At 45.6% G+C, this 27,312-nt stretch overlaps 1 protein-coding gene across 2 annotated transcripts in view; it reads right to left on the bottom strand.

Moving 5' to 3' along the window:
• Window positions 1–5,235: 5,235 nt before the first annotated feature.
• Window positions 5,236–27,312, bottom strand: part of GPR45 (G protein-coupled receptor 45) — a 53,765-nt gene continuing 31,688 nt past the window's right edge. Inside the window, exons 2-3 of one of the 2 annotated variants that reach the window (XM_054476607.2) lie at window positions 25,452–25,520; window positions 5,236–7,106 (exon numbers count right to left, since the gene is read on the bottom strand). In XM_054476607.2, coding sequence (XP_054332582.1) covers window positions 5,743–7,044 — 1,302 coding nt within the window. In that variant the 5' untranslated portion in view covers window positions 7,045–7,106; window positions 25,452–25,520 and the 3' untranslated portion in view covers window positions 5,236–5,742. The remainder of the gene's footprint in view (window positions 7,107–25,451; window positions 25,521–27,312) is intronic. The other variant, XM_054476608.2, reaches the window with a different exon arrangement.

Genomic DNA, 27,312 nt, shown 5'->3' with positions numbered 1-27,312 from the left:
ACAGAGCAGAGCACCCGCCTGGCTGCCTGGGCTATTAATCGGAGGGAAACAAAGTTTGTCTGTTTCAGGACCTTAGTGTTGGCTGTCTTTGTGACAGCAGCCTTTTACCCAATCTGCCTCCACCCTCCTCTTGCCTCTCTGCCTTCCCAGACAGGCTCCACAGTGCCCTGGGGACCTCAGAACAGTGATGTGAGAGCAGCGATGTGCACCAGAGGCTGTGTTTTCTAGGCATGGCAATGGGTTGCATCACACATCATCTCATCCCTCTGTGCAGCCCTGTGAGACCAGCTTACAAGCTAGGGAGAGTTTTGAATGGAGTGAAGTGGTGTGGTTGAGGCCAGCAAGCAGAATTTTGCTATTTAAAGCCAAACTAATGCTCCTGGCTTCTGTGGATGTGGTGTTAGTGTCAACTGAACCCTGAAATCCTAGACCACATGAGGATGAGGAACGAGTCTGTGATATTGTGATATAAAATATTATATATTTGGTCTCTACCCCTGGTTCCTGGCCTTAGTATCTCCAGAGTGGTAAGAGTGTCTGTTGTATGCTGATGAGATGACTGGTGGCTGGGGGCCCCTAGGTGGCTTCAGGAGGAGAGCTGATCACTAGAAAGACTGTGGCAGGATTAGAGAGTTGGGACTTTCACTCCACCCCCAAAATCTCATGAGAAGGGAGAGGGGAGAGGGGCTAAGGTTGGGTTAATCAACAATGGCCAGTTATGTAATCAGTCATGCCTATGGAATAAATCCTCCATAAAAACTGAAAAGGTCTAGGTTCAGATGGGCTTCTGAGTAGCTGAACATGTGGAGGTCCCTGGTGGTGATCTGGGAGAGGGCGTGGAAGCTCTGCACCCCTTCCCATATGCCTTGCCCTGTATCCCTTGTAATATCTTTGTAATTGATATGGTTTGGCTTTGTCCTCACCCAAATCTCACCTTGAATTGTAATAATCTCCACATGTCAAGGGTAGGGCCAGGTGGAGATAATTGAATCATGGGGATGGTTTCCCCCATACTAATGAATAAGTCTCATGAGATCTGATGGTTTTATAAAGTCGAGTTCCCCTGCACAAGCTCTTTGCCTGCCACCATGTAAGACGTGACTTTACTCCTCATTCACCTTTTGCCATGATTGTGAGGCCTCCCTACACATGTGAAACTGTGAGTCAATTAAACCTCTTTCCTTTATAAATTACCCAGTCTTGGGTATGTCTTTATTAGCAGCATGAGAACAGAGTAATACAGTAATACATGGGTAAACATAAATAAAGTTCTACTCTGAGTTCTATGAGCAAATTTAGCAAATTAATCAAACCTGAGAAGAGGTTGTAAGAAAATACCATTTATAGTCTGTGGGCCAGAAGCACAGGTGACCACCTATTTGTGATTGGCATCTGAAATGGGGGTGATAGTCTTGTGGGACCAAGCCCTCAACCTGTGGGATCTGAATCTAACTCCAGGTAGGTAGTGTCAGTATTGAATTTAATTACAGGACACCCAGCTGCTTTCCACTAGAGAGTTGCTTGCTTTTTTGTTGTTTTTTGTTTTTTTCCAGAATGACCAAATAGCCATTTTCTCAAAGAACTTTCCACCTTTGCCCAAAAAGAACAAACCCTGGCTATCAGTATGTTGACAGTGCAACTCTAACGCCTCCGTGTCTTCAGCATCTACCATGGACTCAGCCTTGGACTAGATCCTTTACATGTATGATTTTGTTTATTCCTCACTGTGGTCTTCTGGCTGGGAGTATTTCTGCCATTTCAGAGATGAGGCAGGTGGGGTACAGGAATGCCGTGTCACTTGCCCAGAAACCCACAGAGAGTTAGGTACCCTGGGGTTCAGATTGTCCTGTTTCAAGCACATACTCCACGTCCCCTGTGTTTCCATAAGAGCAGAAACTGAGCACTGGGTACTCCTGCAAATGTGAGGGCTCTGGGGCCAAAGTTCCCAACTACATGAATAAGGGGGCTGAGCAATGTTGAAAATACTTAACGCAGAAGGTTTTTTTAGTCCAAAAAAAAAAAAAAAAAAAAGCACTCACCATGACTTGTGTGCAGGGAAAATACATCCAGGGCTCAGAATGGCAAAGTAAGAATTGATCTAGGTATCCGCTGCTCATCTTGATCATCAGAACATCCTAGGGAACCTTTGATTTTGTTTTACCCTGACCTTGGGGACTACAATTCAAGATGAAAAGGTGGCAGATTTGCAGGCGTAGTTACAAGTAGGAGGACACTTCTGAGACTTCCTTGTGTCTCATTTTTAAGGCAAGAATCTCCCAATGATCCCCAGTGTCTGCCTCCAGGGTTATTATCATGGTCAGCCAGTTTCTAGCTCTTGCCCAAGGCCCTATAAAGACAATTTAGCTGTGAAGCTGCCCAGACTTCACACAGAGTTCAGGGTTTGGGTGAACCACAGGACTAGAGAGAAGATGCAAAAAAATAATAATAATAATAATAAATCAATGGGTTGGGCATGGTGGCTCACACCTGTGATCCCAGCACTTTGGGAGGCTGAGGCGGGCAAATCACCTGAGGTCAGGAGGTCAATATGGTGAAACCCCATCTCTATTAAAAATACAAAAATTAGCCAGGTTTGGTGGCACACCCCTGTAATCCCAGCTACTCAGGAGGCTGAAGCAGAAGAATCACTTGAATCCAGGAGGTGGAGGTTGCAATGAGCCAAGATCACGCCACTACACTCCAGCCTGGGTGACAGAGTGAGACTGCATCTCAAAAAAATAAAATAAAACAATGAAGCAGTGCTTATCCTGCGAGTCTCAGAGAAGGAGAACAGAACCAGATATCTTGGTATCTTAGGAAATCAAAGTTCGTTAAAGGTTCAAGCAAGGCCAGATAGGATTATGAAAGTGGCACACTGCAAGTCAGAGAAGACTAACTGGCTGGAGTCATTTAGCAGCACCATAATAAAAACTAAAACAAAACACCTGGGCACCCAGCTGTGACCCATGTTGTTGCATCAGTCTCCCAGCTGTCATCTTATCTTTAGTCTTTCCAGCTTTGCTAGTAACTTTCAGGCTCTAGACTTCCTGAAGTCTTGTCTTATTCAGGCATCACTATGGCCTGAATATTGGTGTCTCCAAAGCTCATGTGTTGGAAACTAATACTCAATGTGATAGTATTAAGAGATGGGGCCTTTGGGAGGTGAATGAGATTGGTGCCCCTGAAAAGAGGCTTGAGGGAGTGCCTCTTCCCTTTCTGCCATGCGAGGACACAGCAACAAGGCGTCACCTAAGAAGCAGAGCAGGAACCCTCACCAGACACTGAATCTACCTATACCTTTATCCTGGACTTCCCAGCATCCAGAACTGGAAGAAATAAGTTTCTGTTGTTTATAAATTACCCAATCTAAGGCATTTTGTTACAGCAGTCTGAACAAACTGATATACAGGTATTGGGTATTGGATCCCGGGCTTAATATGTATGGTCTTGGTGCAAATTTTGGCAAGAACATAGGCTTATACACCGAAAGAGCAATAATACTTTATTTAAAATATATACAAAATTATTACTTTGAAACATATATATTACTGTCCAACATACATCATATAACACTGATTGATGTAAATTTTGGTACCTTCATTTATTCAGTTGTGATTTCTCTTTTGTTCAAGGCTCCTGAAGAAAATTATCTGAAATGCCCACCAGAGGGGAGGTGCCCACGGGCTTGGTCCCCTTGGTGGCTTGGCTGTGCTGTTGGGCACTGCTGGGGCCCTACAGCCCTGCTCCATGGAGCTGAAGGCAAATCCCCACCTTGCTGGGGGACCTGGGAACAGAGAATTGATGGAACCCACCTCCGTCAGTCACACATCAATTGCTCATCTTCTCCCTCTCTCTCCATCTGGGTATAAACAGGGAGGGAGGTGAGGGGGAACAAGTGTCAATTATCTTCTTAACCCTCCTCTGGGCTGAAGAGGAGGGTTAAGGGAAATTATGTTTTTCCTTTCACCCACCTTTCTTCTCTGCCCACGTTACCACTATTGCGGGAAGAAAGTATGAGAAGGAGGAGCTGGCTCTTAATGCAGGTTAGAAAGAAATGGGAAGTGAAGCAAAAATGGGGCTTCTGTGCTCTTAGGCTGAATTTGAGTTACCATAATCCTGAGATAAATCAGACAACTGCTTTTGGGCATGGCCCATGCCTCATTCATCACTTTCTCCCCCACAGTGCCTTACACCTAGTAGGCACTTAATGCATGCTCTTTGCATGGATGAATAAATGAAAGTAGGGGATCTGATGACTACAGACGGAAAACACACATTTCAGAATCAGAGTGTTTGAGAGATGAAAGAGGACATTGGAAATCATCTAGATCTGCTTCCTCATTTGGCATATGGGGAAACTGAGGCCCAGAGAAATGAGGAGAAACGAACAAGGTCACATGACTAGTTCCTGATAGAGTCAGACCTGGAATCAGATTTTCTAAATCTCTCCTTAAATTTCCCACCCTCTTCAGATCTGGAACAATAAAGAGAGCTCAGTGGGCTCAGTGCTATGCCCTGGACTCAGGACCCTCATATGCCAGCGTGGGGACCCCTGGTGGTGGCCGAATAGGGCACAAGCAGAGAAGCCCCCTTTGGGCAACTTCATTTCTGGGATCTGGTCCCAGTAGGTAAACAGGATGGCAGCAGTGGATCTGAATGAGGTAGGAGGAACACAGAGACCAGTGGGGACCCCGAGAATTGGGCTTGTTGGTGCGGCGCCTGCAGCGGGTCCAGTGCTGAAGTGGATTTGGTGGCTCGAAGGGCTCTGGAGCTCCAGGGTGTCCAAAGGAAATGTGTAAACTAAGCCCAGGCTGCTCACTGCTGACACTGAAAGCAGGTCAATACATATGCTTGCTCAGCGGGTGAGCTATGGCACACTGGAAACGGATGGGAGGAAAACGAAAGGAGGCAGGGAGACGGGTGGAGGGAAAGAGAGAAGGGCCAAGGGGCTCTCCAGTAGACAGGGAGGCCTAGTGGCCTCAGGGTGCAGGGATGGGGTGGGCCCAGCAGGTGGGGGGGCGCTGGGGACATGCAGGAGTTCCCGGATGTGCTTCTCACTTCAGCTGGGCTGCCCAGGACCTTCTCTGGGCTTCAAGCCTCTGAGGCCTCCCATGTGTCATTCCAGGGAGCTCAAAGCACAGAGGCTCACTCCGCTTCCCCGTGTGATTTTGGTTTCTTTCTAGAAAAGATACTTAGGCATGGGAAGAAATGCATATCTGATCAACATAAAGAACCTCACGTGAGTCCCCACACACCACAATCATCAATAGCTGAAGAGCCCTGGTGTCAAACAAAATGAATGAACACCCAGGAGCTCACACCTACTGGAGTTTCTCAGGGTTTCTCTTGAGCAGGTGCAGAGAGGGCTCTCAGGGCAGGTTGAAGCTCTTGTGACTGACCGGTCCTGCTGCCCCACAGTCAGCCAGCTTCATTCCCTGTTGCCCTCCTCCTCCCTTTCTGCCCAACTTCTGCACTCCCCAGCCCACTCTATTTTTGCCTTAATGACTTTGCAGTTCCCATCAGCCCCATATTTGGCTCTTCTGCAAAGAGAAACAAAAATAATTCATCTTGCCAAAATTTGAAATTTGGGAGCTGCAGCTCGTCTGATGACAAATGAGTACCTTGTGCTTAAATTAGCCACCACAAAGTGCAGACTATGACCAACATGCCAGGGAACAGAGCAGGACAGACCCACCCTGGGACTGGGGCTCAGCTGCCCCTTCTCTGTGGCCCCCTGACCCCCTAGACCGCAGACTGGTTTTCATTGCACACGTAGACTGTGCTCGGCTGGATTCTCCTTCGGATCCGCTCAGGCACTTTGGGGAGGATTTGGAAGGTCTGGGGCAGCAACTCTATGCAGGCCTCGCGGAATTTTTTGATTCTCCAGCAGTAGACGATGGGGTTGAAGACGGACTTGAGGTAACTGAGCCACAGGACGCAGGTGCTGGTGGCGTAGAAGGAGGAACCGCAGTAAAAGCGCTGGCTGAACACAGACAGGAGGCTGTAGACGGAGTGGGGCAGCCAGCAGAGGGAGAAGCCCACGAAGAGGATCAGGATGGTGGTGAAGGCCTTGGTCTTGAAACTCAAGTCCACGCTGACCTGTTGCTGCCGCTGCAGGCGCCGCAGACCCGCCCTGGTGAGCTGCCGCAGGTCCAGGCTGTCCGACTGGTTGTGCACGCGCACGGCGTTCTTGCGGACCGTGTTGAGGATGCACATGTAGGCGCACAGCATGGCGCCAAAGGGCGCGAAGAACACGGCCACCACCAAGGTGACCACGTAGGCGCGGTCAGCGGGGAGCTCCGTGTAGCCCAGCACGCACTGTGGGGCCCGCGCCGGCACCTCCACCAATGTCCAGCCCGTGAGCGAGGGCCCCGCGATGCAGAAGGACAGCACCCAGGAGACCGCGATGATCACCTTGGCCCTGCGCGGGTTCAGCTTGTCCTGGCGCTGGACGATGATGAGGAAGCGGTCCACGCTGATGATGAGCAGGATGGCCACGCCCTCCAGGACAAAAAACCAGTAGAGAGTGGCTGAGAGGCGGCAGAAGTGGTCCCCAAAGTGCCAGCGCACGGTGATGAGGGTGACGGCGGTGAAGGGCATGCAGCAGAGGGACAGCATGATGTCGGAGAAGGCCAGAGTGGCCAGCAGCAGGTTGATGGCCGAGCGCATAGCCGGCCTCTGGTACACGATGATGCAGACCACAGTGTTGCCCAGGAACCCCACCACGGTCATCAGCAGCATCACTATGGCCAAGGAGATCCTGAGGGGTGCGGGCAACTGGGTGGACCCGGAGTCCGAGGCGTTGCTGGTGTTCAGCAGCAGGTATGGGTAAGCCTCAAGGGACGTGCTGTTGCAGGCCATCGTGGAGAGACCCTTGGAGCTGGGACAGAAATGGCCGGGAGGGCTCCCCTCAGCGCTTCGGTGGCTGCCATTCTTTGTCTGCTGGCTGCATCTTCCTGGATGTCTGTGGACCTCTGGGGCACTGGAATGGTCTTGGGGAGAAATGTCCGTCTTTGTGAGCACTAGCTGGGATTTGCGATTCATGGATCACATCCTAAGCATCTCTGCGGGGAGTGACTGTGTGCACAGCTTCGTGCTTGGACACTCTGTAGTGGACAGCAAGCAAAAGTACAAAAGAGAAGGGAGTTAGAGTTTCCAAACGCGTTGAAGAAAGCACGCGTTTAAGCTTTACAGGTGTTTCTAAACAAGTTTATTTATTACTTGGGACAAAGCTTGGTATTCACAAATACTGTCTGAGTCTTGTCAAGCAGCCCAGAAAAACCTAATCAGCTCTATTCTGAGGAAACTGAAGAAGTAAACTTTGTAGTTAGTGTTTATGTAATAACTTGAGTTTTCAGCAACCTGTGGGAATGAAGCCTTGGTCTAGCCAACTAACGTTAGAATCCTGCTCCACAAGAGAAAGGTTTTACTTGTTTCATTCTCTGCTGTCTCCCAGTACTGACCACAGTAGTGGCTGGCATGCAGCAAGTGTCCAATGGATACTTGTTGAGTAGATGAATAAGTGATAGTTGATGCTGCTGCTATAATATTTGTTTAGCTTTAAAAAAAACCCACTTCATCGAGGAATGACTGACATGTCAAAAGCTGTACAAATTTACATCTCAATATACCAGAAACCCATCACCACCAAGGCCAAAAACATATCCAGCTCCCCCTGCCAAAGCTCCCTCCTGCCGCTTTTCTAGTATTATCATTTTGTTTTGGTGGTAAGAACACTTCACCTAAGATCGCCTCTCTTAGCAAATTTTAAGTATACATTTTTAAGTTTTAATTATTTAAAAGAAATGTAAGTCTGTTTGTTTAACTTTATTTGATAAGTGTAAATTCACATGGATAAGTGTAAATTCACATGGAGTTATAATAATAAATACTATGGTGAAATTCTGTGTGCCCTTCACCCAGTTTTCCCTAATGGTAACATCTTGGATAACTGTGGAGCTGCTATACTATTACTTCTGGAAGCACAGACTGGGAGAAGGGAACTTTCCCCAAAGGTAAGGCCTTTTAAAATACAATGTTAGCTGAGTGCAGTGGCTCACGCCTATAATCCCAGCACTTTGAGAGGCAGAGACAGGAGGATTGCTTGAGGCCAGGAGTTCAAGACCTGCCTGGGCAACATAGAGAGATCCCATCTCTACCAAAAAAAAAAAAAAAAAAAAATGAGCCAGACTTGCATCTATAGTCCCTGCTACTCAGGAGGCCGAGGCAGGAGGATTGCTTGAGCACAGAAGTTCGAGGCTGTCGTGAGCTAAGAAGGTGTCACTGTACTCCAGCCTGGGTAACAGAGTGAGACCCTGTCTCTTAAAAAAAAAAAAAAGTAAATGAAATGAGATTTTATTCCTTACATTCTTGATAAACTTGCTTTCACTTTCAAAAAGATAAATATAATGTTAATTTTAATTTTGTCTCACTGATGTGGCAAGAGTGTGTTCAGTAGCTCAGGTCTGAAGTCACATCGCCTGGGCTGGGGAAAATCCAGCCTGCACCATTTATCCACCCTGGACATCTGGCTGTTAGATACACCTCTTCTTGTAAGAAACTTCTCTTTTCTAAATTCCTTGTGGTCATTGTTACAGATAACTCACACTGAGAGGGACGTGGGCATTGTAAGAAGCCAGGAGGCCTCAGACCAGGCTTAGAGGACCTGGGAGTGGCAGTGTCTTGGTGATGCTATACTTCAGTTTAGACCCAACCAATCCTCGGTCTTCCTTCCCAAACACACCCACAATGGGTTCATCTCTCAGAGGTGGGCACCGGTATCCAAACTTTTTCTGAGCTATAGAAATCAGAAACCTGGTGTGTTAATTTATGAGTGGGAATTGTCTCTCATTCAGACCAAAATTATGACCCTTCTTCATCTCAATTTTCTGATCTGTGAAATGGAGGTAATCACATATTTACCCCCAGAGTTGGTAAATGTCATGTGCAATGTCTGGTAAAAGAAGGGCATTAATAAATTAACTCCATCTCCCTCACTGTTTCAAGCTTAGGGGTTTCTGTCTCTTGGATTAAACTGCAAATTTGTTGATGGCAGGAACCATGACATGCATGTAGGAAGCCCTAGTGGATTAAGCTCCTCTTGGAGCCCTAATGGATTAAGCTCCTCTTGGAGCACAGAATAAAGGACCACTGAGAAAAAACACAGTATTGTGCATCCATGTGCCTGTCAATCTTAGCCAATAGTGAATCCTTCATCTGCACTCTTCTCTAGGCTATAAACTTAGATTTTCCCCACAATGATAATTACAGAGAGTGATTTCATGCTTAACTAAAGGAACAAATAGTGCAAGGTATTTTTTTTAATGTATATGTCTTGTGGTTGAATCTGATTAAAATTATTTGGCTTCTGGACAACAACCTGTCTTAGGTATTTTAATTTAGCATTTTGGTCACAGTCCTGTTGTTAGTATCTGAATCAACAGTGCTTTTATTACAAGGGACTAGGGCACTAAGATCTAAGTAAAAGGTAACAAGTGAACAAGAAATATTCTGCTGGTGTTCTTGGAGTAACAGCACTCACCATCTCCAGCGATTTTCACGGTGAGAAATGGGTGCCACAATATGAATTTAAAGCTGCGAAAGAAGCGAGCTGGGAACTGAACCGTTTCAAGGTATTTGTTTCAGTTCCTTTCCAAATGATCTCACCCTGGAACTGGGAGGCTGTGCAAGTGTCAGGAGGTAAATCTTCATCTCTAACTGAAGTGTGATTAATCAACTAAGGAAAGTGTGACCAGGCTGTGTGCTGCTGTGCACCATGGTGTGGCTAGCTGTGCACTGGCAGAGGCTTCAGTGAGCTGTGTCCAGGCAAAAGATAGAAGGCGCTTTCAGCAAAGCGGAAATGTGGCCACCCATGCATTGTGTTTACTGCAAGGTTTTCTAAAGCCTTCCCTCAGCATCCTCACGCCTGGCAAGAAGGCAGGGAAATTACGAAAGGGAAGCTCAGATACAGTCACGACAAGCTCCAGTTCAGCAAAGTAGTGACCAGTGGAGCCGAGACTGGAAGCTGAGACTCCCAGGGAAAGATGGTTCTGTGGTGAGGACGGTGGCTTGGGGAGGATGACTTCACGTCTGTGACACTGACAAGCATAGGGAAAAGAAAAACAATCCTCCCACCCCCAAGCTACACCAGTTGAGGTACAGACAAATTTCAAACACAATCCCACTCTGTTCTTTCCCTGTAGATAAAGAATGGGCTTCTAAAAACTGACCTTTAGCCGGGCGCGGTGGCTCACGCCTGTAATCCCAACATGTTGGGAGGCCGAGGCAGGCGGATCACGAGGTCAGGAGATCGAGACCATCCTGGCTAACACAGTGAAACCCCGTCTCTACTAAAAATACAAAAAATTAGCCAGCCGTGGTGGCGGGTGCCTGTAGTCCCAGGTACTCGGGAGGCTGAGGCAGAATGGCGTGAACCTGGGAGGCGGAGCTTGCAGTGAGCCGAGAATGCGCCACTGCACTCCAGCCTGGGCGACGGAGCGAGACTCCGTCTCAAAAAAAAAAAAAAAACAAAACAAAAAAACAAAACAAAAAAAATGAACTTCGTGAGGATGAGGGAAAGAACCTTTGTCTCTGCTCTCCAAATAGGACAACTCTATGTGCGACCACCAGGGGGCGCGCTGGGGCAGCCTCAGGAGGCTGGGAAGTATCAGTGTCTGGCCTGCCAAAGCCTTTCTTCCCCCTCCCTCCCTTCCTGCCTCTCTCCCTTCCTTCCTTCCTTTTTTCCTTCCTTCCTTCTCTCTTTTTCCTTCCTTCTTTTTCTCTCTCATTTCTTTTATCTTTCTTTGTTCTCTTCCCCTTTTTCTTTGGCAACTTTAAAGGTCTTTTTATTATGTTAAATTTCAAACATGCAAAAATAGATAACATAGTATAGCAAAGCACCATTTGGCTAAGCTTTTGAACTGTGTTCCCTCCATTTCCTTCCATTTAAGCTGGCACTTCCTGGTCCCCATACACCTCCCGTCCAGGCTTTTGTTTCCAGTACAGTGGGGAGATCCTGCCAGGTTTTCTTGAGGAGAGGAGGCCAGGCTGTGTGTGGCCTCGTGAGACAGACATGAGAGGGGAAAATGCGGCCCAGGAGAGCTTTGAGGGACTGGCGGACACAGCAGAGGTCCCTGTAGCGGGGCCAGGGCAGCTCTCCAGGACTGCACCGTCCTCCTAAGGCCTGGTCAAGCGGGGATTCGAGTGGCCTTCTGCTCGCAAACTTGCGTTTCAGGTAGCAACTCTCATCTTCGGCTGGGAGTATGTTTGGGTTTAAGTGGTCAGGAAGCAGAAGGTGAGAAATGCCTGTCTCCCTTTCCCATCCTCAAGAGCAGGCGTGAAGACGATCCGACGGACCCTGATTGAAGCGGGGAGGGATAATGCCTGGCGAGGGGACAAAGGCGGGCAGAACCAGAGAGACCTGCGGAGGCACAGTCGGGGCAGCCGCGTGGCAGGGAGCCAAAGAGCAGCGACGATTGCCATGTGGAGGAGATAGACTTCCTGACAACCGGACGGTGAGCCCCGCGCGACCTTCAGCAAGAGCGCATGCCTCTCCTTCCTCCCAGCGCTGAAACTGAATGGTCAAAAGGCACTGCGTGGCGACGGCGGAATGGATTATTGTGTCTAAGGTCCCGTCCCGTCCAGAAAGCCTGCAGCATCACTGTTAGGTGTTGAGGAAAATGACGGAATCTTCCCCACCTTCAAATCCCACATGATATCATATCTTCCCCAGCAACTCCACTCGCCCCCTGTGACACTGCCCCTGTCCCTCCAGCAAAAGCTGCCCTGGGCTCGTCCTTGTTTCCACGTGGCTTCGTCTGTCGGAGCATCCATTCCTATTGGCCCCTTCCCCAGCTCTGCGTCGAAAGGTGTTGCGTGCATCCCGGTGCCTCTGCACCTGGACCCTGCGGGATCGAGGCTGCGCCCAGGTGCGTTCCGGGGGTAAGGCTGCCAACCTCTGATCCGCGAAGGAAACGCTCATATGCGCAGTGGGAGTAGGCGGTTCTTTTGGAACTGTTTTTCACCAACATTAAGAAAAAAGTCAGGTACACACTACACACAGGTACATCTACATTTTAATTATCAGATTTGGAATTATATACATATGTATTTACATATATATGTACATCTGATAGAATTTGCTTTCTCTCTGCTGGTTCTATTTCAGCCAAATGGTGGGAAATTTGTTGGGCTCTTTCTCCATAGTCTTTAATATTGCTGCAGGTAAAACCAATTGGTTTTGTGATATTGGATTTTTAATCCCTGCTCCAGAAGAACATATTGGTTCAAAAATGCCAAATCTAAGAAATGAAGTCAATTTTGGCAGATGGGGAAGCTAGGAACAGCCCTTTGCTGTGGGAACAGCTTGACTCTGTCATTACCTGCAACCTTGTCACCTGTCTTTTTGATAAAATTCTCAAACAGATGGTATATTTCAATTTCAATAACTTTATTGGCGGTGAAAAAATATGCAAGAGCTGCCAAAAGTAATACATCAAGTAGCTGTGTTTAGAAACAGGTGTCGTGCCACGTGTCTTAACTTCAAAGAAAAGTGAGCTGAAAGGAACCAGATTTTTTATTCCTCGACTTGAACAAGATTCTTGGGGAGAAATTTTCAAATAGAACACAACTTGGAAGTCTTTTAATGAGGCAAGTCTTCATTGCCTATTCTTCTTAGTAATGGCTAACATTTCTCGTGTGCTGATAGCACGCCAGGCTAAGCCCCTTACATAGCTCAGTGGTCATGAAGGTCGGCCCCTGCGTCTTCGGCATCCGCATCACCTAGGAACTTGAGAAAGGAAAATTCTCAGGGTCACTCCCGACCTACTGAATTAGAATCCCTGGGACGCCAGGGGGCGCAAACTGCATTTTAATAAGCCATCCAGGGTAAACGTTCTCAGTTGTAGGAACTACCGACATGGTTTCTCTCAATTAACCCTCACATTGACTCCTCTTTACAGAAGAAGAACTGGATGCACAGTTATTTACCTAGAAAGTATAGTAGTAGGGTCCTACATTAGAATCAGACGGTCTGACTCCAGGACCCATGCCTTAACCCCTAGGCTATGCAAAGAGAGGCCACTCAGATGATGATGTAACTAGCAGTTCCTATCAGACTTTTATATCAGAAATGAGTCAGCATTGTGAGCCACAGCAAGGATGTCTTTTAGCAGGAAAGGTAAGATGTGAAGGCCGTGGGTACAGGGCCTGTGTGTGGGAGTGTCACAGGGCTACGGGTGTCTTGGCAGGCACTCAGGAGGACACAGGCTGCCCTCGGGCCTGTAGGAACGTGTGTGCATCAGATGCAGGAGCTCTTGAAGATGCTTCTCAAGCAAATGTGGATGAGACCTATTTGTCTCCTCAAATTTAAAATCTGCTGGCTGTCAAGAATGTAGGATTTAACGCCAGACCCATGGGAGATGCAGGGTGGCTGTGAGGATTCAGACACTATCTCATCTCTTTGTTCAACCCTTGATGCTTCCCCACCCTTCTAAAGTCAAGACTCATATAGAAAATGTTATTTGTAGGGCACACTAGACCGCAGGCCTGTGCTGCTGCTGGCAGGGCTAAGAGGTTACTGCCTCAGACGCCCCAGCAACCCATTCATAGCTCCAGAGCCTTGCACACCAGCTGGTGGCTGGGAGACTCTAATCTTAGAGTCCAGCTTGAAGATTTCAGGCCTCTACATATCCCCAATATAATGATGACTGAATTGTTGCTCTGACCAAAGAAACAGTAATAGGTAGTATTAGAATAAGACTTTAAATATACAAAGTGCTTCTAAAATGTGCTTTTACTTCTTTCTCACAGCCGCTGGGATGAAACATGACTATTCCCATTTACATATGAGGAAACTCAATCAATGCAATGAGATGATTTGCTTAAGCAGATACAAATGGAAGAATGGAAAATCGAGTCATATCTTCTCTTTTACTCTTTGACTCTTCCCTCCTTCCCTCTGTCCTGGGTAAGCCCCATGTTAGTGGTACCTACTCAGTGTACGTGAGGGTTTCATTGTGTGGACAAATTTATTTCTACAGATTCAGATAGATTATGACTCAGACTGACCGCCTATGCTTGCTCTGGTTATGAGAAAGAACAATTGATTATTTAAGAACTTCTGAAAAGTCCAAAATAACCCACAGGATGGCCATAAAATACTCATTTTTAAGTATCTTTGTGCTACCACCTTTCTTTAGAGCAGAGTTCTTAACCCCTGGGACCACAGACCAGCACCTTTCCCTGGCCTGTTAGGAACCAGGCCACACAGGAGGAGGTGAGTGGAGGGTTAGCAAAGCTTCATCTGTATTTACAGTTGCTCCACATCGCTCACATTACCACCTGAGCACTGCCTCTGGTCAGATCAGCAGCGTTATTCGAGTCTCATAGGAGTGGAACCCTATTGTGAACTGTGCACATGCGGGATCTAGGTTGCGCACTCCTTATGTGAATCTAATGCCTGAAGATCTGCTGAGATGGAACAGTTTCATCCCAAAACCATCCGCTCCTGGTCCTGTGGAAAAATTGTCTCCCAAGAAATGGATCCCTGGTGCCAAAAGGTTGGGGACCACTGCTTTAGGGGAGGCCAAAGCATATAATTCACTTAGGGTCACCAGCTTCCAAATTAATCCTTGAGAATTTTGTTTGTGCATTTTACTATTAAAAGCCAACTTATTCACTTCCTTTCTTAACTGATTTAGAGGTGTTGCATCTAAGGTAGGGTTTTAAAAGTCCCCGAACCATGTAGGAAGATTTTGCTAGAGGCACAAAGCATATGGCACTTGTTTAAAAATGGAGCTTTATATTTTAACAGAATCTGAGACAATTAGCACTTTTTCAAGATGCTAAAAAAATAATACCTGCCAATGTTGTGTTTCTCCAGGTAGAACATGTGACATCTCAAGTAGCCTATACCCAGGGGTTCCCGGGACAGGTGCGGCTTACACAGGAGAAAATCCCAGTACTGACACATCAAATTTCACAGGGCTGCTTTATAAAACCTGTTTCCTTCTCCAAAATTACATCTGCAGGGCCCTCTACTACTCTTTCACCTGGCTTTCTCAAAAACTAATTTTAAACTTATTTGTGCATTTTTTTCTGACATTTTATGCCCTAATTCTAAAAAAACAAACAAAACCCCTAAGCCTGGAAAAAATATACTGTTTCATTTGTAATGTAAAGAAAACAGACATGGCTTACGTACTCTAGTAGAATTATTTTTGATATTTGAATTTTTTTTTTTGAGACAGAGTTTCACTCTTGTCGCCCAGACTGGAGTGCAGTAACACGATCTCGGCTCACTGCAACCTTCAACTCCCAGGTTCAAGCTATTCTGCTGCCTCAGCCTCATGAGTAGCTGGGATTACAGGAGCCCGCCACCACGCCCGGCTAATTTTTGTCCTTTTAGTAGAGATGGGGTTTCACCATGTTGGCCAGGCTTGTCTCGAACTCCTTACCTCAGGGGATCCGCCCGGCTCAGCCTCCCAAAGTGCTGGGATTACAGGCATGAGCCACTGCACTCGGATGATATTTGAATGTTTTTAACAGCTTCATTGAGATCTAGTTTATGTATCATGACATTTGCCCACTGCACATGGACAATTAAATGATTTTTAGCCAATTTAAAATGTTGCACAACTATCACCACAGTCTGCTTTGAGGACATTTTCATCACCTCCAAAAAGATCCTTCATGTCTGTTTGCGGTCAACTGATTGTACTTTTTATAATTGCTCCAATTTATTTTTGAAAAAAGGGTTCTTAATATAACCCAAGAACTTGACAATTCCGGTTTTTTTTTTTTTTTTTTTTTTTTTGAGACAGAGTCTAGCTCTGTTGCCCAGGCTCAAGTGCAGTGGCAAGATCTAGGCTCACTGCAACGTCCATCTCGCGGGTTCAAGCGATTCTTCTGCCTTAGCCTCCTGAGTAGCTGGGATTACAGGTGCCCACCACCATGCCTGGCTACTTTTTGTATTTTTAGTAGAGACTGGGTTTCACCATGTTGGCCAGGCTGGTCTTCAACTCCTGATCTCAGGTGATCCGCCTGCCTTGGCCTCCCAAACTGCTGGGATTGAAGGAGTGAGCCACAGCCTCCAGCCATAACTTGACAATTCTAATTGACAGCTGGGTAACTCTAGCAGCACCTCTGCCCTTCCTACCCAGGCCCATGACATGTGGAGGAGCAAGGTTAGAACATCATTTAAATCACTGAGCCCTTGTGCCCTGTCCCATGTTAATATCCATGATCTGAATTAGCAAGTATTAGTGGGGCAGGAGGTGGGACAAGCTAAACTTATTTGCCCATGTAAAACCACCAAAGTACCAACCAAGATAAAGTCATGATGAACCAATGAAATACAGGAGGAAAGAGGGCCTCCGTAATAAAGTCCCAGTCAAGGCTTGGACTCAGAAGATCAAAATTATAGTCCTGGTTCTGCCTTATAGCCTGGGAAAAATTCCCAACTCTTCAGTTTCTTCTTTTGTAAAATGGTATGATGGTACCTACCTCACAGGGTTGTTGTGAAGATTCAATAGGTAGAAAAGCACACTGCATATCACAAAACACTAGACAGGGGTAGGGAAGGGTCTTGTGCTTTTTGTGGTTGTGGTTTTTGGGGTGGGGGTGGGGAGGACAAAGTCTCGCTCTGTCACCCAGGCTGGAATGCAGTGGTGTGATCTTGGCTCACCACCACCTCCGCCTCCCAAGTTCAAGAGATTCTTGTGTCTCAGCCTCCTGACTAGCTGGGACTACAGGCGTGCATCACCACGGCCAGCTAATTTTTGTATTTTTAGTAGAGACGGGGTTCCTGCCATGTTGGCCAGGCTAGTCTCGAACTCCCGACCTCAAGTGATCCGCTTGCCTCAGCCTCCCAAAGTGCTGGGATTACAGGCATGAGCCACCATCCCCGGCCTGGGAAGGGTCTTTATTGGGACAGTTGGTAAGTTCTGTCCCAAGCACACAGCATGCCAGCTTTTGGGGGCTGTCTGAACCAACTGTGGGTATGTGGGTCCCCTGGGGTGGAGTCCTGAGTTCTTCCTGAACGTTTTGCTTCATAATAAAGTCAACTTTAAATGTTTTAAATGTATGGGGTCTAATGCTTTGTACAACTTTTCATGAGCTCATTACCTGAGCTGTTTTACTCCCATGAGGTCACACAGCATTGCATAGAGAGGCTGAAGCTTGTCACCTGGGTTATCCTTTTGAAATTTCTCCAAGCTGGACTTTTGCCATTCTTCTCTAACAGCAGGTTAGAGCCCTCCAGCTGGCAGAAAGCACATATCCAGAATCCCAAGGAGTGCCAGACCCTTCCTTCCCCAGCACGGTCAGCAGACTTAACACACTATGCCATTTTCCTTTTCTGTCATGTCCAAAAAAAAAAAAAAAAAAAAAAAACTTGGATGTAAAATCCTCCTAACTTTCTAAGACACTGGACAAGAAATTAATGTATTAATTTGTTCAGTTAATATTTCCTGAGTAGCGTTACCATGGGGCAGGCATGAGAGAGTCAATGGTGAGCTCTGCCTTTTAGAACTTTATAGTCTGATTTGCTTTTCTCCAGATGTGATCTGCAGATAGCTGCATAAAGATGACACGTGCTGCTTATTAAGATGGCAGATTCTGGGGCCCCATGGCAGACTCACTGGATTAAAATCCCTGGTTAAGGGGCCAGGACTCTGGTCTCAGAGGACTCTTAGTGCCCCAACCTTTGAGACTGGCAGTGGATGGTAACAGCATAGAGAAGTGAAAGAGGCTGATCTCTGCTGCCTTGTGCTGCAAAGAAAATTTATCATCTACACTTAACAATTGTGGGCCAGGCACCATGGCTCACACCTGTAATCCCAGCACTTTGGGAGGCCGAGGTGGGAGGATTGCTTAAGGCCAGGAGTTGAAGACCAGCCTGGGCAACACGGCAAGAGAAAAAAATAATAAATAAATAAATAAATAAATAAATAAATAAATAAATAAAATAATTGTGTCAGACTCCTGATGAAATGAGAAGGTATAAAAGATTGTGATGGTTGTGCTGGGTGGTTGGCGGGGGTTTCATATGAACCTGCCTGCACTGAGATCTAGTTCTACCTCCCACCCCATAACATTTTTTTTTTATAATTGTTTTTGGAGCAGCTTTAGGTTCACGGCAAAATGGAGAGAAAGTACAGAGATTTCCCATCCACCCACTGCCCCACATATACACAGCCTCCTCCATTATCAACATCTGCCACTGGAGTGGTCCATTTGTTACAGCCATGAACCTGCACTGACACATCATAATCACCCTTGGTTCACTCTTGGTGTTGTATGTTCTATGAGTTTTGACAAATGTATAATTTCCAGGGTTGTAGTGTCACAGAGAATAGTTTTACTGTCTTTAACCACCCCCATGCTCTGCCTGTTCATCCCTCCCTACTCCTCAATCCTTGGCACCTAACTGATCTATTCCTGTCTTCATAGATTTGCCTTGTCCGGAATGTCATATACAGTCAGCCCTGTAGCCCTGAGCGCCACAACTGTGGATTCAACCAACTTCAGATTGAAAATATTGGGAAAAAAAATTGCATCTGTACTGAATATGTTTGGGTATTTTTTCCTTGTCATTATTCCCTAAACAATACAGTACAGCAACTATTTACACAGCATTTACATTATATTAGGTATTATAAATAGCCTAGAGATGATTTAAAGTATGTGGGAGGATGTGGTTAGGTTATATGCAAATACTATGCCATTTTATATCACAGAATTGAGCATTCACAGATTTTTGGTATCTGAAGGAATTTCTGGAACCAATCCACCATGGATATTGAGGAAAAGACTGTAGTTGGAATCATATTGTATGTAGACTTTTCAGACTGGCTTCTTTCACTTAGTAATACACATTAAAGTTTCCTCCATGTCTTTTCATGGCTTGATACCACTGAATAATATTCCATTGTCTAGAGGGACCACAATTTATTTATCCATTCACCTACTGAAGGGCAGTGTTATGGTCTGAATGTTTCTGTCCCTCCAGAATTCATACGTTGAAATTCTGATCCCCAAGGTAATGATATTAGGAGGTAGAGTCTTTGAGAAGTGATTAGGCTAGGGGGTAGAGGACTCATGAACGGGATTAGCGTCCTTTTCAAAGAGGCCCAAAAGGGATCCCTTGCCTCTTCCTTCATGTAAAGATGCAGTGAAGGTGCCATTCTATGAACAGGGAAAAAGGCCCTCACCAGATGCTGAATCTGCTGACATCTTGATCTTGAACCTCCCAGTTGCCAGAACAGCAAGAAATAAATTTCTGTTGTTTGTAACCTACCCAGTCTGTGGTATTTTGTTACAGCAATCTGAACAGACTAAGACAGAAATCATGGTTGCTTCCAAGTTTTGGTGATTATGAACAAAGCTGCTATAAACATCCATATGCAAGGTTTTGTGTGGACCTACGTTTTCAACTCCTTTGGGTAAGTACCAAGGAGTGTGATTGCTGGATACTATAAGAGTATGTTTAGCTTTGTAAGAGACTGCCAAACTATCTTCCAAAGTGGCTATACCATTTTGCATTCCCATCAATAATGAATGAGAGTTTCTGTTGTTCTACATCCATCTCAGCATTTGGCATTGTCAATGTTCTGGAGTTTGGCCATTCTAATCGGCATTTAGTAGTATCTCATTGTTGTTTTAATTTGCAATTCCCTAATGACATAGGCTTTTGGACTATCTTTTCATATGTTTGTTTGCCATTAGTCTATCCTCTTCCATGTCTTTTGCCCATGTTTTTGATCAGATGTTTCATTTTTATTGTTGAATTTTAAGAGCTTTTTACATATTTTGGATAACAGTCCTTAATCAGATATGTCTTTTGCAAATATTTTTCTCCCAGTCTGTGGGTTGTCTTTTCATTCTCCTGATTATGTCTTTGTGGAGCAAAAATTTTTAATTTTAATGGAGTCTGGAGTCCCTCTTATCAATTCTTTCTTTCACAGATCATGCCTTTGGTGTTGTATCTAAAACAAATCTCCGATCTCCATATATCTTCTAGGAATTTTATAGTTTTACATTTTACACTGTGATTTATTTTAAGTTAACTTTTGTGAAGGACATAGGTCTGTGTCTAGATTCATTTCTCTTGCACATGGATGTCCAGTTGTCCCAGCACCATTTGTTGAAAAGACTCTCTTTGTCTTGTCTCCATTGTATTATTGCCTTTGCTCTTTTGTAAAAGATCAGTGGACTCCACCCTCACTTTTTAAGCATCCATCATTTTAAATAGAAAGTGCTCACATTAGGCTGAGGGAGGGGTGATATTTGCATGTTTGCTAGCAAAGGGAAGAGGACATCAGCCGTGGAGTCCCTCCATCCTTCTTGACTATCCAGATACATCCCAGAGAGAGTGGTATGCCTAATGCATTACTAATTAAATGGTTATCTAAGTTACCCAGAAGCCACCCTTGTGATAATGTTTGCTGCTCAAAAGGTTAACATTGGAAGGCTGCTTTGGAAACCCCAATCCAGGAAGACCTGTGCTGTGAGAGGAGACACTGCAGAATGGTTAGTACTGGGGCTTTGGAGTTGGTTCTTACAACCTGTGTGACTGGAGGGAAACCCTTTAGCCCTCTCAATTAATTTTCCTGACATATAAAATATAGACAATAATATTGATTACCCAGGGTTGGTGTAAGAAATACATAATGCACTCTGCACAGTGCTTAATACAGTGACTTATTATTACTGAAATTGTTACTAAGATATTATTTCCTTTTCCTCCATCCCATTGCCCTCTTTCTCCTCCCCACAATTCCAGGCTCTGTCATCCCTAAAGACTTGATGTTATTAATCTATTATTAATCTATGAGGCCAGGAGGGGGCTGCTTCATCTTGTAGCATCTACTGATCTGGCCTGAGTGAGGCCCAATGAATGCTAGCCTCTTTGGCTGGAATCTACCTAGGGTTACCATAACAGATTACCACAAGCTTAAGGAGCCTAAAACAACAAATTTTATTCTCTTACAGTTCTGGCGGGTGAAAGTTCAAAATCAAGGTGTCAGCAGGGCCACACTCTCTCTGAAGGCTCTAGGGGAGCATCCTTTCTGCCTTTGCCAGCTCCTGGTGGCTCCTGGCAATCCCTGGCACTCGGCTTGTAGCTGCATCCCACCCGTCTCTGCCTCTGCCTTCACCTGGCATTCTTCTGTGTCTCTGCCCCTCCTCTCCTTTTCTTGTAAGGGCACCAGTCATTGCATTTAGGTTGCACCCTAATCCAGTATGACTTCATCTTAGCTTGGTTACATTTGTAAAGACCCTATTTCCAAATAAGGTCATATTCTCAGGTTCCTGGTAGATGTGAATTTTGGTGGGGACAATACCCAACCCAGTGCAGGGCCATTTAGGTTCAGCACAGCAGGTTTTAAATATCAATAAGAACAAGTTGGTCTGTTCTGCTCCCAGATCCTATCCCCAGAGGCCCCTTCTAGACAGGGGTAGCATGGAGGGACCAGCTGAAGTCCAGATATCATCTTTACCCAAACCAGAACTCCAAGACCATTCAAAAACTCCCCCAGTGACTGACTGTGCAAACTGATTTGGGAAAAAAAAGCCCTTCTGGACTTATTATATATTGTTTGTTTTTCTTTTTTAAGAACTGTTTCTGAAGCTGTTCTTGAAATAAATAACATAAAACAGTGCCCTTGAATCCATGAATTGAAAAGAGCCCAAATGGATAAAACCTAATTTTGGCAACAGATAATTCATAATAATATAGAAGAAGGTATCTAAAAACTCCCTGGGCTGGGCGTGGTGGCTTATACCTATAATCCCAGCACTTTAGGAGGCCGAGGCAAGTGGATCACCTGAGGTCGGGAGTTTAAGACCAGTCTAACCAATATAGTGAAACCCCATCTCTACTAAAAACACAAAAATTAGCCGAGCATGGTGGCATGCGCCTGTAGTCCCAGCTACTCTACTTAGGAGGCTGAAACAGGAGAACTGCTTGAACCCAGGAGGCAGGGGTTGCAGTGAGCCGAGATCGCTCCACTGCACTCCAGCCTGGGCAACAGAGCAAGACTCCATCTCAAAAAACAAATAATAATAATAATAAAAGCTCTCTGATTTAGAATATTACTATTTGGAGAAAATTGCTCTTAATTAAGAGAGAAGTGATATTTTAGTTTTCATTTCCTAAAAAAAGTTCTTCTTTCCTTTCAGCCTTTCTCTCTGTCTCTCTCCCCTTCCTCTCTGTCCATTCTTTTACAACCTCAGGAGTTAATGGCAATACATTAGTTTGCTTGAAAGATTTAAAAAAATTAGAAAAAATTAATACAAAACAATATTTTTCCTACAACTTTTTACAGAATATTTATATTTATTTGTTTGTTTGTTTGTTGAGACAGGATCTGGCTCTGTTGCCCAGACTGGAGTGCAGTGGTGCAATTTGGGCTCACTGCAACCTCACCTCCTGGGCTCAAGCGATCCTCACACCTCAGTGTCCCGAGTAGCTGGGACTACAGGGCGCATGCCACCACACCCGGCTAATTTTTGTGAGGTGTTTTTTTTTTTTGTATTTTTTTTTTTTGTAGAGGAGCGGGTTTTGTCATGTTGCCCAGACTGGTCTTGAACACCTGAGCTCAAGCGATCTGCCTGCCTTGGCCTCCCAAATTGCTGGGATTACAGGCGTGAGTCACTGCGCCTGGCCAAGAAAATTTATTATAATAAAATGAATTTGGGCTTTGGAGTCTAGCCATGATTTGAGGTAGATCCGACAGCCAAACTTTTGAAGGCTATTTTAATTCTGACTGATGTGACTGTAGTTGAAAGGAATAATGAAAAACATTTGCATCAAGAAGGAGAGCGGCACATGGCCTGCATCTGAGGACATATTTCCTCTGTATGTGTGAAGGTGGATAATCACCGCAGTCCCCTGACCACCTCCCCAGTGTGTCCTCACTAGGTATGGAAACCCCGGGGCCAGGTTGGTGTGTTTCTCATCTTGAGAATGGGAGTGGGGTTTTTTGATGTTTCCAAGAGTTCCACCATGTGGAGGTACCCCGCTGGCTCCTTCAATTTCCCGGTCAGGCCTTTCTTCTCCACTGGCCACAGATGATCAGGGGAAGTCCGAAAGCTGACTGTGTACACAAAAGAGCCCTTCTCAGTTGAAGCAAAGCAATCATACTTTACTGCCCTTTAAGTTTTTCTACTTTAATGCACCTCATTTTATTGTTACAAAATTCCAAAATACTGTGAAATGCAAAAAAAGAAAAAGGAAAGAAGAGCAAATAAACTTTTAGAACTAGATCAGTGTTCAGGACGTGTTTTGAAATACGTAGTTGCCCCATTTGGGACCCAAGCTTCTGTAGTCTTCGCAACTACTGATAAGCATTTCTTCACCTATTTTACATGACGATCTTCTCAGTGCAATATTTTCTATTTTATAAAGTTGTTAGCAAAACATTGATCTCTTGTGGGTACTTGATTCAGTAAGGAAGAAAGCAGAAAGCATGCCACAGAATGGGGAAAACGTGGGAAAAACTGGGTGCTTCTCAGCAGAGCAGATTCCCACCAGAATAACACTATGTGGGTGAGCCTTAGGAAATGCACCCCCAGCACCCACCTGAGTGATTCTCCAATGCCCCACGACAGAGAACCCCTGGGCTGCGTCATTGCCACAGTTCCCTTTGTTTAGCTTATTTGCAGTCTGTGCTGGCTGGGACTGGACGCTCCGCGTCTGAGAAAGAACAGCCTGAGTGATGGGAAAACAGCAGCACGAGGAGGAGGAGGGTTTTGGGAATGAGGTATTTTTTCCTAAGGAGGAGTGAAAAAGGGGGTTAAATCCAGCGTCAGCTGCACTTTGGAATCATCAGGAACCCTAAAGCTGCCTGGCCCTTGTGCCTCTCCCTGGAGTGGCATAATTGGTGGGAGGCGAGGCCAGGGCATTCAGATCTTTATATCCCCTCTAGCAATTCCTCTGGACAGCCAGGGATGAGAACCTGTGATACAGGATATAATGCGGTGAAGGGCGAAGCCTTGGAAGAAAAGAGCGGACTTAGCAGTTACGAAGAGAGGAGATTCAGGGCAGTGGGGAGGGGCTAGAGGGGGCATATTAGCTTGATGTTCTGACATTTGAGGCTTTACTGGTCCTAGAAGGAGTGCCCTTCCCAGGGCTAGTCAATTCTTAGCAATAGCAAACACAGGATGCACCCATGAGTGTGCCTTTCTTTTTCTTTATTTTTTCTTTTTGTTTTTTTCTTGTTTTTGAGACGGAGTTTCGCTCTTGTTGCCCAGGCTGGAATGCAATGGCACAATCTTGGATCACTGCAACGTCGGCCTCCCGGGCTCAAGGATTCTTCTTCCTCAGCCTTCCGAGTAGCTGGGATTACCGGCGCGCACCACCACGCCCAGCTATTTTTTTTTTTTTTTTTTTTGTATTTTGAGTAAAGACGGGGTTTCACCATGTTGACCAGGCTGATCTCCAACTCCTGACCTCAGGTGATCCGCCCTCCTCCTCCTCCCAAAGTGCTGAGATTACAGGCGTGAGCCACCACGCCCGGCCGGGTATGCCTTTCATCTGCAAACCAAACAATCCAGCACCCACACTCCAAGCACCTCCGCTATAGGGCTCTCACGCTCCCGGCCACTATCCTCCACCCCAATCACTCCAAGGCAGATACCAGACAACCTCGGGCGTACGCGCCCCAGCTCACAGAAATTCAAACTAGCCTATCCTAGCCTGCCTCGCCTTTCTCAAGGAAACCACAATGAAGGCTCCTGCCATGTTTTTCCCCTTCCCCCTTTCCCCGGATTGGCCCTGGTGCTCCCCCGTGTGGCCCTGTGTGGCGTGGCATGCCCCCTTGTTTTGGGAGCTGTTAGTAACAAACTCTTTTCAATGGCAGTCATTCCCTGATCTGTCGGCCTCACCATACCTGAATAATAATAAAACCTGATTTTTAAAACAGGGAGATGCAAGCCGAGGTGGAAGAGGAGACGTCGAAAAGTAAAGTATTTTTGAAAGGTGGAGGGTGTGGGTGGGAGAAATGCAGCAGGCTGGCTAGGGGCAGAGAGTCAAGGGAAGGTTTTGTGTTTTCTAAAGTCATAATACCTGTTTCACAGGGATATCGAAGACTTGGATTTACATTTACATTAAACAAAAAACAAACAAACAAAAAAACACAACAAGACTTCATTAAAAGAGATCTTACCCCGCCAGGAATGTGTTCACCCTGCCACCCGGCTGTGGTTTCCATGGGCTGCATGGGGCAGGGACGTGGAAGAGGAGAGTCTGAGACAAGGGCAGGGGCCCAGCTCACTGTACAGGAGCTTTGGAAATGATAACCAGAAAGCATAAAGTGTACCCTTGCCTTGACCCACCAAGATTAATGAGAATATTGTGGTGTAAGCACATTATTTCCTGAACAAAAGTTTTTTTTAACTTAAAAAAAACTGTGGTAAAAGGCATATAATATAAAATTTAGTGCATTACCCACCTGTAAGTATACAGTCCAGTAGTAAGTACATCCACACTGGTGTGCAAACAATCTCCAGAGCTTTTTCATCTTGCAAAACAGAAATTGTACCTATTAAACTCGAATTCCCTGTTCTGCCCTCCTCCAGTCCCTAGTAACCACCAGTCTACTTTGTTTCCATGAATTTGACTACTCTAAGTCTCTCATATAAGCACATTCTTTTCTCTTAGCACATATTCATATTCTGGTAGCAGAGGGCTGGGAGGGGGAAGGGAAGCATGAGAAGAGGAGGGAGGACACACGATGGTAAATCTGAATGAAGCTGATGATGGTATTAGCCACCGTTTGCTGAAAGCCTCATCTAGGCCAAATATTAGCATAACAGACTGTCAAATTTTAACTTTTACAACAAACCCAGAGGTAGGGTTTATTTCTACTGAGAGATTGCATAGCTCGTCTGCCCAGGATGGCGGGGTGGCTATGGGGCAGTCCTTGAAGGTCTAAGTCTAATACTGTTCCATCCTTTCATTCCTCAGCTGGGGCGGGGGCCGGAGGGACATCTAGAATGTGACAATGCCTCTCTGCCCTGGCGTACTGTCATGGTGCAGCATAGCTATTCAGGAGGCATCTGCCTGAATCTTTGAGGGGTGGGATCTGGTGTGGGTGTCTGCTGTAGGGTACTGCCACCAACCTGTCTTGGGGCACATGGAGCCAAGGGCTGGAGCTAGAGAAATGCCTGCTTATGCTCGGTCAAGTTCTTGTTCAGGAGAAACTATGTAAATAGGAAGTTACATTTCAAAAAAACCCCATCAGACCAATGGTAATTACTGCTTGTAAATCAATTGTCAATTATCATGTTCAATAAATATGTGGTTCCTCTAAGCATCTGAAACAATTTGTTCATAATTGTTTAATTTACAAAACAAATATCATTTCTTTGTCACCTTAAATGAATTGACTTAGAAATTCCATTCTAGAAATTGGTTCTAGGAAAACAATTATTGACATTTACAAAGATTTAGCTACAGGGATGCTTTATGCCTATAAAAGAGAGAAGTTGCAAACTCATTCAAAATTCAATGACAGCAAGTTGGTTAGGAGGAGAGGTGATATAGCACTTGGGATAAATGTTGACTCTGCTCTTTGTGAGTCTTTATGAACCTGGGCCAGTTCCTTACCCTTGGTCCCTCATCCGAAAATGGGCATCTTGAGATTCCCTTTCTCAGCGTTATGAGGAAGAGTCCTGCAGTGCCTAGAATATGGTGAGCACCAGGTACAGGCTAGATTTTTAATCCTTCTGCCTGGCCATACAATGTCTGAAACAAAATTGTCTTAGGCACCAGAAACCACACTGTAGGCAAATATTTAATGGCATGGAAAGATGTTCATGAATAAACAAGTACAAAATGAAGGTTCAAGAAGAGTGTATAGAGCTTGACACATTTATACATGTGCGGGTGTTAAAAACAAGATTGGAAGTAAGTGTGCATGTGTGATGGTTGTCTTGGGCTGACCCCGTTGATCTCCTTGCCTCTCACCTCCCCCTCCTGAAGTCCCTCATCAGCACAGCAGCCAGGGTGCTCCTGGTCAGATGCAAATCACTCTTGTGCATCAGTTTTTCCATTGGCCCCAAACTCATTTGGAAATGGGAGGGAAAGCCAAATTTATTACTTACAAATCTAGAAAGCTTTCTATACTCTTTCCCTCAGCTCCACCTTTCCTCTCTGATCCCCATATTCTCTCCTTCCCCCACCCCCCACTCTGCTCCTCCACACTGATTTCCTTGCTGTGCCTCCAACATATGGGGTATGTTCCAGCCTCAGGACCATTGCATGTGCCCTTCCCTCTGCCCAGAATATTCTTCCTCCAGCTCTCCACATGT

Source organism: Pongo pygmaeus, chromosome 12 (assembly GCF_028885625.2).
Source record: "Pongo pygmaeus isolate AG05252 chromosome 12, NHGRI_mPonPyg2-v2.0_pri, whole genome shotgun sequence".
Taxonomy (NCBI): Eukaryota; Metazoa; Chordata; class Mammalia; order Primates; family Hominidae; genus Pongo; species Pongo pygmaeus.
Note: the sequence above shows the minus strand (reverse complement) of the source record. Positions and strands in the feature narration are given on the sequence as shown.